General features: G+C 40.3%; 1 protein-coding gene across 2 annotated transcripts in view; it reads left to right on the forward strand.

Moving 5' to 3' along the window:
- Sarnp (SAP domain containing ribonucleoprotein) overlaps nt 1–13,938 on the forward strand; it is a 55,027-nt gene that overhangs the window by 14,894 nt on the left and 26,195 nt on the right. For both annotated transcript variants that reach the window (XM_028786695.1, XM_028786694.1), the window contains 6 exons: nt 1,522–1,568; nt 2,693–2,760; nt 8,783–8,834; nt 10,631–10,704; nt 11,141–11,169; nt 13,356–13,381. In XM_028786695.1, coding sequence (XP_028642528.1) covers nt 2,759–2,760; nt 8,783–8,834; nt 10,631–10,704; nt 11,141–11,169; nt 13,356–13,381 — 183 coding nt within the window. In that variant the 5' untranslated portion in view covers nt 1,522–1,568; nt 2,693–2,758. The remainder of the gene's footprint in view (nt 1–1,521; nt 1,569–2,692; nt 2,761–8,782; nt 8,835–10,630; nt 10,705–11,140; nt 11,170–13,355; nt 13,382–13,938) is intronic.

Below are 13,938 nucleotides of genomic sequence, written 5' to 3' on the forward strand. Positions count from 1 at the left end.
TGCTAGTGCTCCACACCCTCTGCTAGTCCTCCACCACCTCTGCTAGTCCTCCACCACCTCTGCTAGTCCTCCACCACCTCTACTAGTGCTCCACAACTTCTGCTAGTGCTCCACTATTGAGCTGCCTCTCCAGCCCATGCAGGGCTCTTGATCTCTACAAACCTGTATTTGGCATTCTCTATCAAGCAGCCTAGTTTTAATATATTATAATTTTCTCCCCGAAGAAAGATTAAATGCTGTCTCTGTTCCAAGTTCTATGGGTTTCTTCTTTGCCCACAAGTGCTAGAATTATAGGCATAGGATACCATGCCTGGCTACCTTGTTTTTAAACACAAATATCTTTATCATTGGTCTTTTAAAAATGTGTGTGTGTGTGTGTGTGTGTGTGTGTGTATTTATGGATGGGTATGCAGTGTGTTGGTGCCTGAGGAGATCAGTAGAAGGTATTATATTACTTGGTGCTGGGATTACAGGGAGTATGAACTGCCTCATTTGGATGCTGGGATCTGAACCCTGGTCCTGAAGAGCAGCAAGCACTCTTAATTACTGAGCCATCTCCTAAGTACCAATTTGGTTTTTTTTCATTTGCTTGTTTTTATTTTTATTTTTTTTTAGATTTATTTATTTATTATGTATACAATGTTATGTCTGCATGTATGCCTGCAAGCCAGAAGAGGGCACCAAATCTCCTTATAGATGGTTGTGAGCCACCATGTGGTTGCTGGGAATTGAACTCAGGACCTTTAGAACAGCAGCTAGTGCTCTTAACTGCTGAACCATCTCTCCAGCCCCTATTTGCTTGTTTTTTAAAAGAAATCCTTCCCTACTACTAAATCTCTTGGTGTTTTGCTTCTGAGCCATTAATAGTTGAGCCATCTTTCTAGCTTTCTACCACTTTCAGAGGTATTTTCTTCATTATTCTGTCACAGCTGCCCCCACCCCACCCCCACCCTTACTCACTTGAGGTCAACTGTAGGATGTTGTACTTAGGAGCCTTGCACCTTGTCATTTTAAACAGGCTCTGTCACTGGGATCTGGCTGTGTATGACCTTCCAGGTCTGGGATTACCAGGGCTCACCAGCACACCCATGCATGCACCTTCTTTTGTTGTTGTTGCTTATTTAAGACAGGGCATTATGTAGCCCAGGATTGCCTCTATAACTCAGAATGGCTTTGAGTTTACTGATTGTTTTGCTTCTATCTCCCAAATGCTGGGTTACAGGGTATGCACCATCATACCCAGTCCTAATTATTTTTTAAATTAGTTTATACTGTGACTTAATTACAACCTAATTGCATTTAGTTTTTCAGTTCAAGTGGAATTCAGTTTTGTGCTAATGTTAGATAGAGATCTGGTTTTATTTTCTTTAAATGTTGCTTATAAGAATTTTCTCTAAGTCTCTATTATAAGAATTGATCGCTGCCTTCATTATTGAGTTGTAAAGCCAAGAGGTTATAATTTTCTCTTAGCACTGTGGTCAAGTGACCAAGGCTTGACCTGAATATTTTAATGTTCTTTAGCTGAAGAAGAAGCAAATGAAGAAGATGTACTGGGAGATGAAACTGAGGTAAGTTGGGAAAAGTTAGTCACTGGCCTGCGAATGTGTCACTGCTTTGGCTGAATTGCTTACTGTAAGTGGTTCTTAGATGCCTGAGAAGAATGAAAGACTAGTTCATTTTGGAGTTCTTATATTGTCTCTTGATGAATATTCCTTTATTTTCCTAATAGAATTTAATTCATGTCTTTGAGCAAGGGTCTTATAGCCCAGGCTGGCCTCAGATACAATATGTAGCTGAAGATAATCTGAACTTCTGTTTTTTCTATTCCCACCTCCTGAGTGCTGCCATGTCCAGTTTATCTTTTCTTAAAATGGATATTTTTGTTGTTATTTTTAATGGAAAAAAATTGCATGTGTAAGTGTATGAAATATTTGGCTCAAACATGTAGAGTTGAGGACAAATTTTTTGGAGTTAGTTCTCTCTTTCCACCTTGTTTGAGGTCCAGTTTTCTTTTATTGTTACTGCTTAGCTGTATACTCCAGGCTAGCTAACCCTGGAGCTCCAGAAACTTCTTTAGTCTCAGCCATGCATTTTGCTGTGTGTGGGAGTGCTGGGTTGCAGATCAGCATCACTGCGTCTGGCTCTTAACTTGGTTCCAGAAATTGAACTTAGGATCTTGTGACTTCAGCCATCTTGAGGCCTTAATGGGTATTTTTTGAAGATTTTATTTTATTTTATTTTGGTTATGTGTCTGTGTGTCGATATATGTCATGTGCATGTGGGTGTGGTACCTATGGAGGGCAGAAGTGTCAGATCTCCTGGAGCTGGAGTCATAGGCAGTTATGATCTGCCTGAGATGGGTGCTGGGAATCAAACTCCGGTCCTTTGAAAGAACAGTATGCACTCTTAAGTACTGAGCCATCTCTCCAGAACCCCTTAGGGATATTTTATTTTTTTCTTCTTTTTGGGTTTTTGAGGCAGGGTTACTCCTTTTTGGTTTTATTGAGACAGGATTTCTCTGTGTAGTTCTGGCTGTCCTGGGACTTGCTTTATATACCAGGCTGGGCTGGCCTCAGACTGAGAGATCTACCTGTCTTTAATCCACATAAGTGCTGGGATTAAAGCCATCACTGCCTGACTCTTAATGGATAGTCTTGATTTATGTTAACCATGTTGTTTCATTTGGTTTTAGGAAGAAGAACCAAAGCCCATAGAACTACCTGTTAAAGAGGAAGAACCTCCTGAAAAGGCTGTTGATATGTAATTATCACTTTTTAATAATCTGTGGGTCCCCCCCACCCCCCACCCCCGACAGGATTTCTCTGTGTAGTTCTGGCTGTTCTGGAACTTGCTTTGTAGACCAGGCTGGCTTCGAACTCACAGAGATCTGCCTGCCTCTGCCTCCCAAGTGTTGGGACTAAAGGCGTGTGCCACCACACCTGGCCCTTTTAAATAATCTGAATAAGAGCACATAGTTCTATTTTTGGTGTGCTAGTGTGTATATATGTGGAGAATGATGTCAGGCATCTTTCTTAATCATTCTCCATCTTAGGTTTTTTTTGTTGTTGTTGTTTGCTTCTTTGTGTTGTGTCCCATGTCCCATCCCCCTGATGTCCCCTAAGTCAGAGTCTGACTATGTAGCTCTGGCTATCCTGGAACTTGCTCTGTAGACCAGGCTGGCTTTAATCCCAGCACTCTGGAGGCAGAGGTTAGTACTAAAATACTTTATAGAAATTTTCAACACATAGGGAATCATAGATTCTAACTGAAAAATCTATTATAGTGGCTCACAAAAGAACAAAGGCTAGGAGAACTGAACTGTGCCTATATTGAAGTTAACTTGGTTCTAATTACCTAATATAGAACGTAAAGGAAAATTTATTTTCTTCACTGGAAACATACTTAAAACAGATCTTTCTAAAAACACCTGACTTTATCAGAAGTGAAAAGGTCAGTGGGAATATGTAACAAGTAAACTGGATGAAACTTTAAACCAGTACGTTTTTAAGCACTATCTGGGATCCTAAGGGTTCCACTGGTTAAATGCTTGCAAAACAAAACCTGGAGAACTGAGTTCAAGCCCTAATCTTACTGTGAAAGACAGGTGTAGAGCAGGTGCCTAAGACCTCAGTACAAGATGGAGACAAACTCCTGGGGCTCATTGGCTAGTTAGTTATTCTACTCAACGTGAACTCTCTGCCAGTCAGAGACCTTGTCTCTACCATGCTCAGTCCTGTAAACCTTTACTTGTAGTTATCATAAAGTGTAGTATAGACAAAACAGTGTTCATAATGACGTAACCTGTAATGGTCAGGCTGGGTGAAATTATAATAGCATGATTCAAATGTACCTTTGCTACTAGCTAATCAGTCACAGTGTTTCCAGGTATGAAACAGATAAGCCTATTGCATTTCTGTTTGATCTGTACAAGCAGAAAAATTCTCAAATATAAAGAAGGGCTACATTAGATCATGACAAGTCTTAGGGTTTTATTGCTGTGAACAGACACCATGACCAAGGCAGCCCTTATAAGGACAACATTTAATTGGGGCTGGTTTACAGGTTCAGAGACTCAGTCCATTATCACCAAGGTGGGAACATGGCAGTGTCCAGGCAGGCATGGTTAAGGAGGAGCTGAGAGTTCTGCATCTTCATCTGAAGGCTGCTAGCAGAATACTGACTTCCAGGGAGCTAGGACAAGGGTCTTAAAGCCACACCCACAGTGGCACATCTACTCCAACAAGGCTACACCTCCTAATAGTGCCATTCTCTGGACCAAGCATATGCAAATTATCACACAGTCTCAGCCAGTAAATCAGTTTTCAGACTTGAGCCAGTTTGCAGACCTAGAACCACTTGAATGAAGGGGTGGCAAATAGGGATGCTGTTTGGAGCCATTGGCAGGCCCCTATAGGTGAATCACAGAGGAGACCTTTGGGATTTTGGAGCAAGGCTCTACCATCATCTGCAGACAACTGTTTTCCTTTTGAAAGGCAATTCTTGGCCAGCTTTTGGGTCTTAATGGAAACTGAAGGTTTGACAGTGGGCCATCAAATTACCATGTGACTTGAACTGCCCATCGTGAACTGGGTGTTACTGGACCCACAAAGTCATAAAGTAGGACATGCTCAGCAACAATCTATTATCAAATGGAGTTGTACAATATTGGGCAGGTCCTGAAGGCAAAAGCAAGTTACATAAAGAACTTGTCTAAATGCCTATGGTTTTTACTCCTGTTAGAGGTAGGAGGACAGAGACAGGGCCTGGTATAATGGCTATTCCTGGTTGTCAACTTGACTATATCTGGAATGAACTACAATCCAGAATTGGAGGGCTCACCTGTAATCCAGATCTTGCAGCTGGAAGACACAAGCTTCTGACCTGGATCTTGGCATGGAGATCTTGAGGCATAGTGGGCATGGAAAGCTTAGGCAAGATAGAACATGCCTAATCTCAGGAGAACAGGGGCAAGGAGATCTCTGAATTCAAGGTCAGCCTGGGACAAAGCAAGTCCCAGGCCACACTTTCTGCTGGAGGCCTATCAACATAAGGACATTGAAAGAAGGAAGATTTACTCTTCTACTGCTTGCATTTACTTGCCAGCACATTTGTTAGAACCTACTTCTGTAGAAGAGTAGCTTAAACAACTAGCCCGTGGGATTGAGCAACTACTGAATTTTTGTACCCTATCCACAGCTGCCCATTGTTGGGTTAGATGGACTATATAGACTAAATCATCACAATAAATTCCTTCAATATAGAGAGACATTCCATAAGTTCTGTGACTGTAGAGAACTCTAATACACCTGGATGGAGGATTTGAAACCTCTTTTCTTTCTTTCTTTTTTTTTTTGTTTTGGTTTGGCTTTGGTTTTTTGAGACAGGGTTTCTCTGTGTAGCCCTGGCTGTCCTGGAACTCACTCTGTAGACCAGGCTGGCCTCGAACTCAGAAATCCACCTGCCTCTGCCTCCCAAGTGCTGGGATTAAAGGCGTGCGCCACCACTACCCGGCAAGGATTTGAAACCTCAAAGCCCTCATTTCCTCCAACAAGGCACACCTCCTAATGCCCCTCCCTTATGACCAAACATTCAAATCTGTGAGGCTGTGGGGGACTTTCAGCAAGGCCACACCTCCTGATGCCACTTGGGACCTACTTGTAGAACCTGTAGGGGCCATTATTCAGACCACAGTTAACTTTCCAGAACATTTTTGTTTTTTTTGTTGTTGTTGTTTTAATTTAATTTTCCCCACCCCCACTTTTATCCCAAGATTAAACTGAGGGCGTCATGTATACTAAGTATATAGTCTATACTCTCAGTCTGCAATGTAGATTTATAATTAGATATAGTACCTAGAGAAAATGATTTAATGAAATAGTTATAAAGAGTTTTTTTTTTTTTTTGGAAAATGGATCATATTAGAATATGTAAAGTATAAATCTCCTTTTAGATAGCTTTAATCCTATTAATGGATTTGCAAGAAAGACATTAAAAATTGGACGGTATTGTAATTTTGCTTTGCAGAGAAATAGTTAATGGTTTTAGGTGAAACTATATGGAAAGATTTTTGAGATCCTATATTTAGGGAAATACTTTTTGTATGTGACTGGATAGGAGAAAAATTAGTCGGGCGGTAGTGGTGTACGCCTTTAATCCCAGCACTTGGGAGGCAGAGGCAGATGGATTTCTGAGTTTGAGAGTTCGAGGCTAGCCTGGGCTATAGAGTGAGTTCCAGGACAGCCAAGGCTACACAGAAATCCTGTCTCGAACCTCCCCCCCCAAAAAAAAAAAAGGAGAATAATTAGTCAATGAAGAATAGAGATTTCTCATGAATCCTATGAAGATGCAATGTGTATTTATTGCTTGGGTTTAATGTGTCTAAGTGTCCCGGCCCGAGCTGCTGCTCTGGTCTGCGGGTCAGGCTCTAGCAAGAGAGGGAGGGGGGATGGAGGGGCAAGAGACTCGAAGAATGGAGACAAGGCAGAGAGTCTGTTCAAGTCCCCTTTATTGAAGGAAAATCCTGGGTATATATAAGCACAAGCAGGGGAATGCAGCTGAAGACACTTTACCACGTGCGCCTTACAGCTGGGGGCATTAAACAACAGAACAAGATATGTAAGAAAAACAAGATGTTTATCAGAGTGTGCTCAGCTGTTGTAGGCTTTTGAAAACAAGTCTCTTCTTAGGGTTTATGGCCTGAGATGGCTGCAAAGATGATAGCCGCTTTCTGCTAGGAGTCAGCTCCCAACATCTAAGGGAATTGGAATATGAGAAGTTCCCTCTCAGGTTCCCTTTTTACTCCGAGGCTTACTGTAATGATTGTTTTTCAAGATGTGAACATGGGAGCTGAGGTTGTCATTTAGTTGGTAGAGAGCCTACTGTATACAGAGTTCTGGGTTCAGTCCCCAGCTCTGAGTGAAACTAGATGCAGTGTTGCATGTTAATCCCAGCATTAGAGAGGTGGATGCAGAAGGATCAGAAGTTGATATCCTTCTCAACCAAGTATTTGAAATACTGTCTCAAAAACAACAAAAAACAAGACAGATGAAAATGTGGAAGTCATTATCTATCCTTAAGTTGATGGAGAAGACTGGCTCTGGCTTCCCTTGCCCCACAAGGATTGGTATTTAAAAAGTGTGTGGTACCATACCTAGCTTTTGCTCCTGTCTTAGGAAAAAAGAAGTCACAGAAGTTTATGTTTTACTTAAAGTCTAATTTCATTAAAAACAGGCCAGGTGGATTCGGCCTGTTCTGTTTTGTCTCGAGACAGTGTTTCTCTGTGAGACTAGGCTGATCTTGCCTCTGCCTCCCAAGTGCTGGTATTTGTTTTTTGAGGGTCTGTAGCCCTGGATCTCCTGGAATGTGGTATATAGTCCAGTCTGGTCTTGAATTCACAGACATCCTCTTGTCTCTGCCTCTCAAATACAGGACTTAAAGGTGAATGCTATCATGTCTGGCTGTGTCCATGCTTTTAATTCCAACACTTGGGGAGCAGAGGCAGGCAGAGTTCAAGGCCATCTGCTCCATACAGGAATTTACAGGTCAGCCAGGATTACAAGGTAACAGACACCCTGTATTAAAAAGATAAGAGAGGTAATGGAGTGTGTAGTAGTGCACACCTGTAATTTCAGCACTAGAGAGGTGGAGGCAAGAGAGGAGTTTGAAGATAGCTTTGCCTGAATTAGAGAGGCCATGTTTTACACAACAGCAATAAAAAAATGGAGGGTTAGCAAACAGTCTGAATATTCCAGGGCTGATTTGAACCCCTTGTGTATCCAAAAGGAAAGCTCTTTATATCATCTTAGGCCTGAAGTTATGTGTAAATCCACTTCTGTTTCTAGTTTTAAGGTTTTTTTCCCAGGAGCCAAGACAAATATTGTAGGACTTTGTTATGGTCAGCAGGGGGCATTCGTTAGTTAGTTATTCGTTGCCTGTTAGTCTAAGGACTTCCAACAAAAAGATGGAGGAGAGTTAGGTTGTGGTCCAGAATTGCTTCCTCTGAAAATGTCATTAAACCATTACTACCTTTCAGGGCATCAAATGGGAAAAGTGTTTGGGATATTGGAACAAAAGCTGCCCATGTCTCTAAATAAGGGACCTTAATGAGACTGGTTATGACCTGCAGTTTTATGGGAGTTGTTTGTTGGAGAGTTAATGCCCTTCTATTTATCCTGGGGACTTCCGAACTTTGTCTCCTGCCCCTGCGGTCCCCCTCTTTTGTTTTCTCTTAAGCCTTTTGACCAGTAACTTACCATGTTTTCCTAATTCAGCCCCCACCTCCTTAGCCTTTCTTCTTCCCACTTCCTGTGGTATTTTTATTTGTTCTGCTTTGACGGTTTCAGCTAGAGCTAAAATCCCACGGGAGCAATAGAGACTTAGAAAAGAAGGAAATCAGGGCTGGTACAGCACTAGTTAAATATTGTAATGAAAATCGAGAACTTGTATTTAATTGAAGGTTGGAGATATAGATCTTAGTTCAGAAGTAACTGTGAAGTGCCTAAAAGCAAATGAACTGACTTAGGGTGTGTGTCCCTTCAGCCCAGCCTGCTTAGCCTGACTTCTTAGCTGATTGTCTCGAACCTTAGTTAAAATAGCTTAGCTTTTTCTTCTCCGTTAATGACAGTTCAAGGAGCCAGAGTTCTTATGGACTTCATGTTTCTTTGGATTAAGGGGTGGTAGACACATGTGGGACAGGGGACATAACTCAGGTGAATTCTTGCACATTTCTAATGTTTTGGGTTAAGATAGCAATTTTCTGACTTTTAAAAATCTGTCTTTTTAGGGCATCAGAAAAGAAGGTGGTAAAAATTACATCTGGAATACCTCAGACTGAGGTAAGTATTCTTTTTTTAATTTTTATTGAGGTGGGGTTGGGGATGTGGACAGAAGACAGTTTTTGTTTGTTTGTTTTGTTTTGTTTTTGTTTTTCGAGACAGGGTTTCTCTGTATATCCCTGGCTGTCCTGGAACTCACTCTGTAGACCAGGCTGGCCTCGAACTCAGAAATCCGCCTGCCTCTGCCTCCCAAGTGCTGGGATTAAAGGCGTGCGCCACCACTGCCCGGCTAAAAACTTTTTTTTAAAATTACATTTTATTTATCTATCTCTTTGTGTGTGCGTGTGTGCGCACGCTCGCGCAGGTCAGAGGACAACTTGGGGGGATTGCTTCTCTTCTAGCATGTGGATTCCAGAGATAAAGCTTAAGTTGTCTGGCTTGGCATTGAACAACATTGCTGACTGAACCATCTTGCTGGACTTAGTCAGGTCTTTTGTTTCTTCTGCTATGATGTGTACTCCAGGATAGCTGGCCCATGAGCTTCCAGCAGATAACCACATCTCATCTTGAAACAGGAGTGCTTGGTTTATAGATGTGTACTAGCACATTTGACTTTTACATGTGTTCTGGGACATTCTGGCTCAGATTATCAGACTTGCACAGCCTTTCAACCATTGAGTCCCCATTTTAATTTTAATTTTTGTTCTTTAGAATAGCATCTTACTGTGTAGCTCAGGCTGGCCCCAAACAAAGTCTTTCTATTTCAACATCCTGAGTGTTAGGATTCTAGGTATATGTCACCATGCCTGGCTGTTTCTGTTTTTAACCTTTTCTTCTGTCTTCATCATTATTTAAAAGTTTTCATTTAGGGATGTTAAGTTGGCACTATAGGTAAAGATCCTGTGGCTAAAACCTGAGTTTGATCCATGTAAATATTTTATTCATAGACAAATTTATTAGGGGAATTGGGCGGGGGATGGTGACAATTGATGTTGTCTTTCTCCAACTCAGGAAAATATTTGAGCTGGTATGGTGAGTAGTTACCTTTAAGCTGTCATCTGTTACATATACCACTGTAGTCCTAATAGTAACTTTATTGGGTTTATAGGTATAGGATTAGAGTTTGAGAGGACTGTATGTACTTTGGAAAAGTAACAGTGGTAAATGTTCCTTTAAGTTGTTAGTTGGTAGCTGGTGAGAGTAAAATTTCTTTGGATTCTTACCTCAAGATGCTTGAAATCAGGCTTTGTTTGAGATCTTTTGTTCAGTTTTGTACTTTCAAAGTAGAGGGGTTTGTTGTTGTTGTTGTTGTTGAGACCAGAGGGTTTCTCTGTGTAGTCCTGGCTGTCCTGGAACTCACTCTATAATCCAGGAGGCCTCAGACTCAGAGATCTACCAGCCTCTCTGCCTGGCGAGTGCTGGGAGTATGCCTCCATGCCTGGCTCATAGCTGAGATTTGTTCACTTATTTTAGAGTTCAGGGAGGAAGTGTTTTGTTGTTGTTGTTGGTGGTGGTGGTGGTGGTTTTAACTGTTAGATTACCTGTATTAGAACCAATATGTTCCTTTGATTGATCTCTGTCTATCTGTCTATCTATCTATCTATCTTTTTCAAGCAAAATAGAACTTTTGTGTTTTGGGGTTTGTATAGAATATGAATTTTATTTTATTTCTTTTTGTTTTTGAGAATATGACTGCAATAAGTGTGTGTGTGCATGCGCATGCACGCACACTTCCTGGAATCAATTGTGTTGTCAGTGTTTTCAATTTAGATCTTAAGAAATTACCCTAACCAACTTTTTTTAAAAAAATAAGAAATTACAGTTTTCTCTTCATTTTGTCATTTATTATCACTTAGAGAATGCAGAAGAGGGCTGAACGATTCAATGTGCCTGTAAGCTTGGAGAGTAAGAAGGCTGCTCGGGCAGCTAGGTGAGTACTTCCAAGGTGGAGAGGTTATGACAGTGTAGGGGGTTATATCTTTGTTTCTAGTTATAATTATTGGTTTCAGTAGAAATGTTTTTATTGAACTTAATGAATACAGTTTGGGCCATACTCAGGGCATTTCTGCTGATTTGGATGTAGTAGCTATATGCTGGGTTTTGTCATCATTGGTCAAGGTTTTTATGATAGTTAAAAGTCAGGAACTGACAGCTGCTCCTGAGTCTGAGGATTTCTTTTAGTGGACTCTTGGACTGTTGGTGAGAAGGAGAGTAAACTGAACCTCTTTCATGGGGTTGTTAGAATTAGCTAATGATTGCAAAGTTTGAGATCACAAGAAAGAAGTGTCATGCACCCTTGACACGGACACAGACAACTAAGGGTGTGAACAGCTTCCTAAAATTTAGCTTGTTTTTTCTTCTTACAGGTTTGGAATTTCTTCAGTTCCAACAAAAGGTGAGAGAATACAGAGGTTCTTCTGAGAAAGCTTACTTTGTCTTTTTTCTGACTATAGATTTCATTCTTCCAAATTAAGGTAACTTTGTTGGTTCTAGAAGCCCTTAAGAAGCTACAGCATTTGTTACCCTTAAGACCTCATGAATAATCAAGAGAATGTTCTGAAGTTTTATGAGAGAGAAGATCTCATCATTTGTTTTTCTTTTCTAGGACTTCGGAGAAATTTTTAGTACCTTGTTCACTTATTTTTGTGTCTTATTAGCATACTTCTTTAGTGCTCTGAGCTGACATAGTAGTATGTATAAACTGTAGTATAGTAAATTATGTAGAATGTTAAAAATGATATTTTAAGGGCTGAGGAGATGGCTCAGTGGGTAAAGTGCTTGAAAAGAATTTGATCCCCAGAACTCACATTTAAAAAAAAAAAAAAAAGCAGCCTATAGTAATGTGTGTTTATAAGTGGTTGGCAGGCAGAGGCAGGTTAGGTACCTGGGCCTTCTGGCTGGTCATCCTGAATAATTGGTAAGCTTTAGGCCAGTGAGAGACCCTCTCTCAGTAGAACAAAACAGATCCTGGGTAACCATACCTGAGATTGCCCTCTGGTTTGTACGTGTACACACAAAATATAATACTTTAAGATAGGGTATATCAGTGTATTCCTGCACTTGGGAGACTAAGGCAAGAAAATCGCCATTTGAAATCCAGCCTAGCTATATCTTAAAACAAGAGCCAGGGTGGTGGTGGTGCACAGCTTTAATTCCAGCACTTGGGAGGCAGAGGCAGGTGGCTGTCTATGAGCATGAGGCCAACCTGGTCTACAATGTAAGTCCCAGGACAGCCAGGGCTACACAGAGAAATCCTGTCTTGTGGAAGAAAAAAATAAAAGGGCCTAGTGGCTAGATCTGTATCTTAGTATGTAGTGTTATTGCCTAGCATGCAAGAAAAATGGACAAAGGATTTGGGGTTCAAGGTCATCCTCTGCTGGATAGATACTATATTAGTTCCTTTTTTGTTGACGTGATAAAACACATGATGGAAGACAACTTGAGGCAGAGAGAATTTATTTTGGCTTATGGTTCTAGAGGGGTAAGAGTCCACAGTGATGGATCAGAGGCAGGGCACCAGGCACCAGGCATGGTGGCAGGAACAGGGAGCTGTGAGCTTATATCTTGAAACATACATGGAGCACAGAGAGAGAACTGGAAATAGGCTGAGCTTTCTTTTTTTCTTTGTTTTTAGTTTATTCAGAGGTCTGATACTCACCAGCTATGGCAGATTTTGTACTGATTACCAGTTAGTTATTTTTCATTCCCTCTTCTGCCCAGTGCTTAGTCAACCACTGATGTTTGTCTCCATTTATGAATTACCTTCACACAAGTGGAAGCATGTGTGTGATCTGTGGTCTTTTGTAATTAGCTTTTTACTTAGCATAAAATTTCACTTTGAACCACAGGGTGACCTCAGACTTGCTGTGTAGCTATCTTTGGCTGTTCTGCAGATTTACAATTTTCCAAATGCTAAAATTACGGATCTGCACCTCCAGGCCTGCTCTGTGGTCACATCTGTTTGTATATTAGTGCTATGTCATTAAGCATCATCCTCAGTCTAACATGTTTCCAGCATTTGATAATAAAGAAAATCTCATTCATCTTATTGCTTATAATATATATCCTACTTTATGAGTATGTCATATTTTATTCAGTTATCAGTTGGTACTTGTTCATGATACTGTATCAGATAAAAAGGAAGTTGGTGCTTGTTCATTGCATTTTATCTGATACAATTAATGATGCTGTGAATATTTAAGTTTTTGTATAGATGTATGTTTTCTTTGTTTTTTGAATTAATGTCTAGAAGATAACCTATGTGAAGTTGATTCTCTTCTTCCACCTTTACTTGGGCTCTGGGGATTGAACTGCCCAGCTTGTGGAGCAGTCACTTTGATCTGCTGAGCCTTCTCCCCAATGTCTAACTGTTAGTAACCACAAAAGAATCTGTGGAAGTAACTTAAAAATTATGTTTGTAGGTATTGTTCTTTTCTGAATTAATTTAATTTTTGAGACAGGGTCTCATGTATATCTAAGGGTTTTTATCCTGTGTTGATTTATGCTTTCAATTTGATTTGAAGATTTAATTTTGTGACATTTTAAAAATATTAAGTAACTTAAAATTTTTTATTTCTTTAGGTTTATCATCTGACACCAAACCTATGGTATGAAATCTTTTTTAATCTTTTAAAACATCCAATTTAAAAAAAAAAAAAAAAAAAAAAGTCTTTTTTCTTTTTTTTTTTTTTTTTTTTTTTTTTTTTTATGTGAATGTGTGTTGTGTCTGTGCATGTTGGGTTTCCTGAGTTCTGAGTTACAGACAGTTGTGAGCTGCTGTGTGGGTGCTGGGAATTGAACCCAGGTCTTCTGGAAGAGCAACTAGTGCTCTTAAAACGTGTGCTATCTCTCCAGCTCCACAAAGCTAGATCTTAATTCTGTACAGTTTTGAAGACTGAGTCTCTTTGTCGGTTTAGAGGGGACTCTTAGGTCATGAGTTGGTAATTTTTCAGTATAGTATGCCCTGAATTTTAAGTGTTGGACATTGGGAAGTTAGAAAACTTGCCACATACTCAAATTACTATAGATAACCTTCTTTCCTACCAGCCACTACTTTGAAAGGATAAATAGATTTTTGTTAGCTAAAGGCTAACCCTTTTGTTTTATGACCCTGAAGTTTTAGGCCTTGCCTAGTAACTTTTAGTCTAAATCTTTAAAAAAAAAA

The sequence above is a fragment of the Grammomys surdaster genome, unplaced genomic scaffold, assembly GCF_004785775.1.
Source record: "Grammomys surdaster isolate TR1022 unplaced genomic scaffold, NIH_TR_1.0 125562, whole genome shotgun sequence".
Classification (NCBI taxonomy): Eukaryota; Metazoa; Chordata; class Mammalia; order Rodentia; family Muridae; genus Grammomys; species Grammomys surdaster.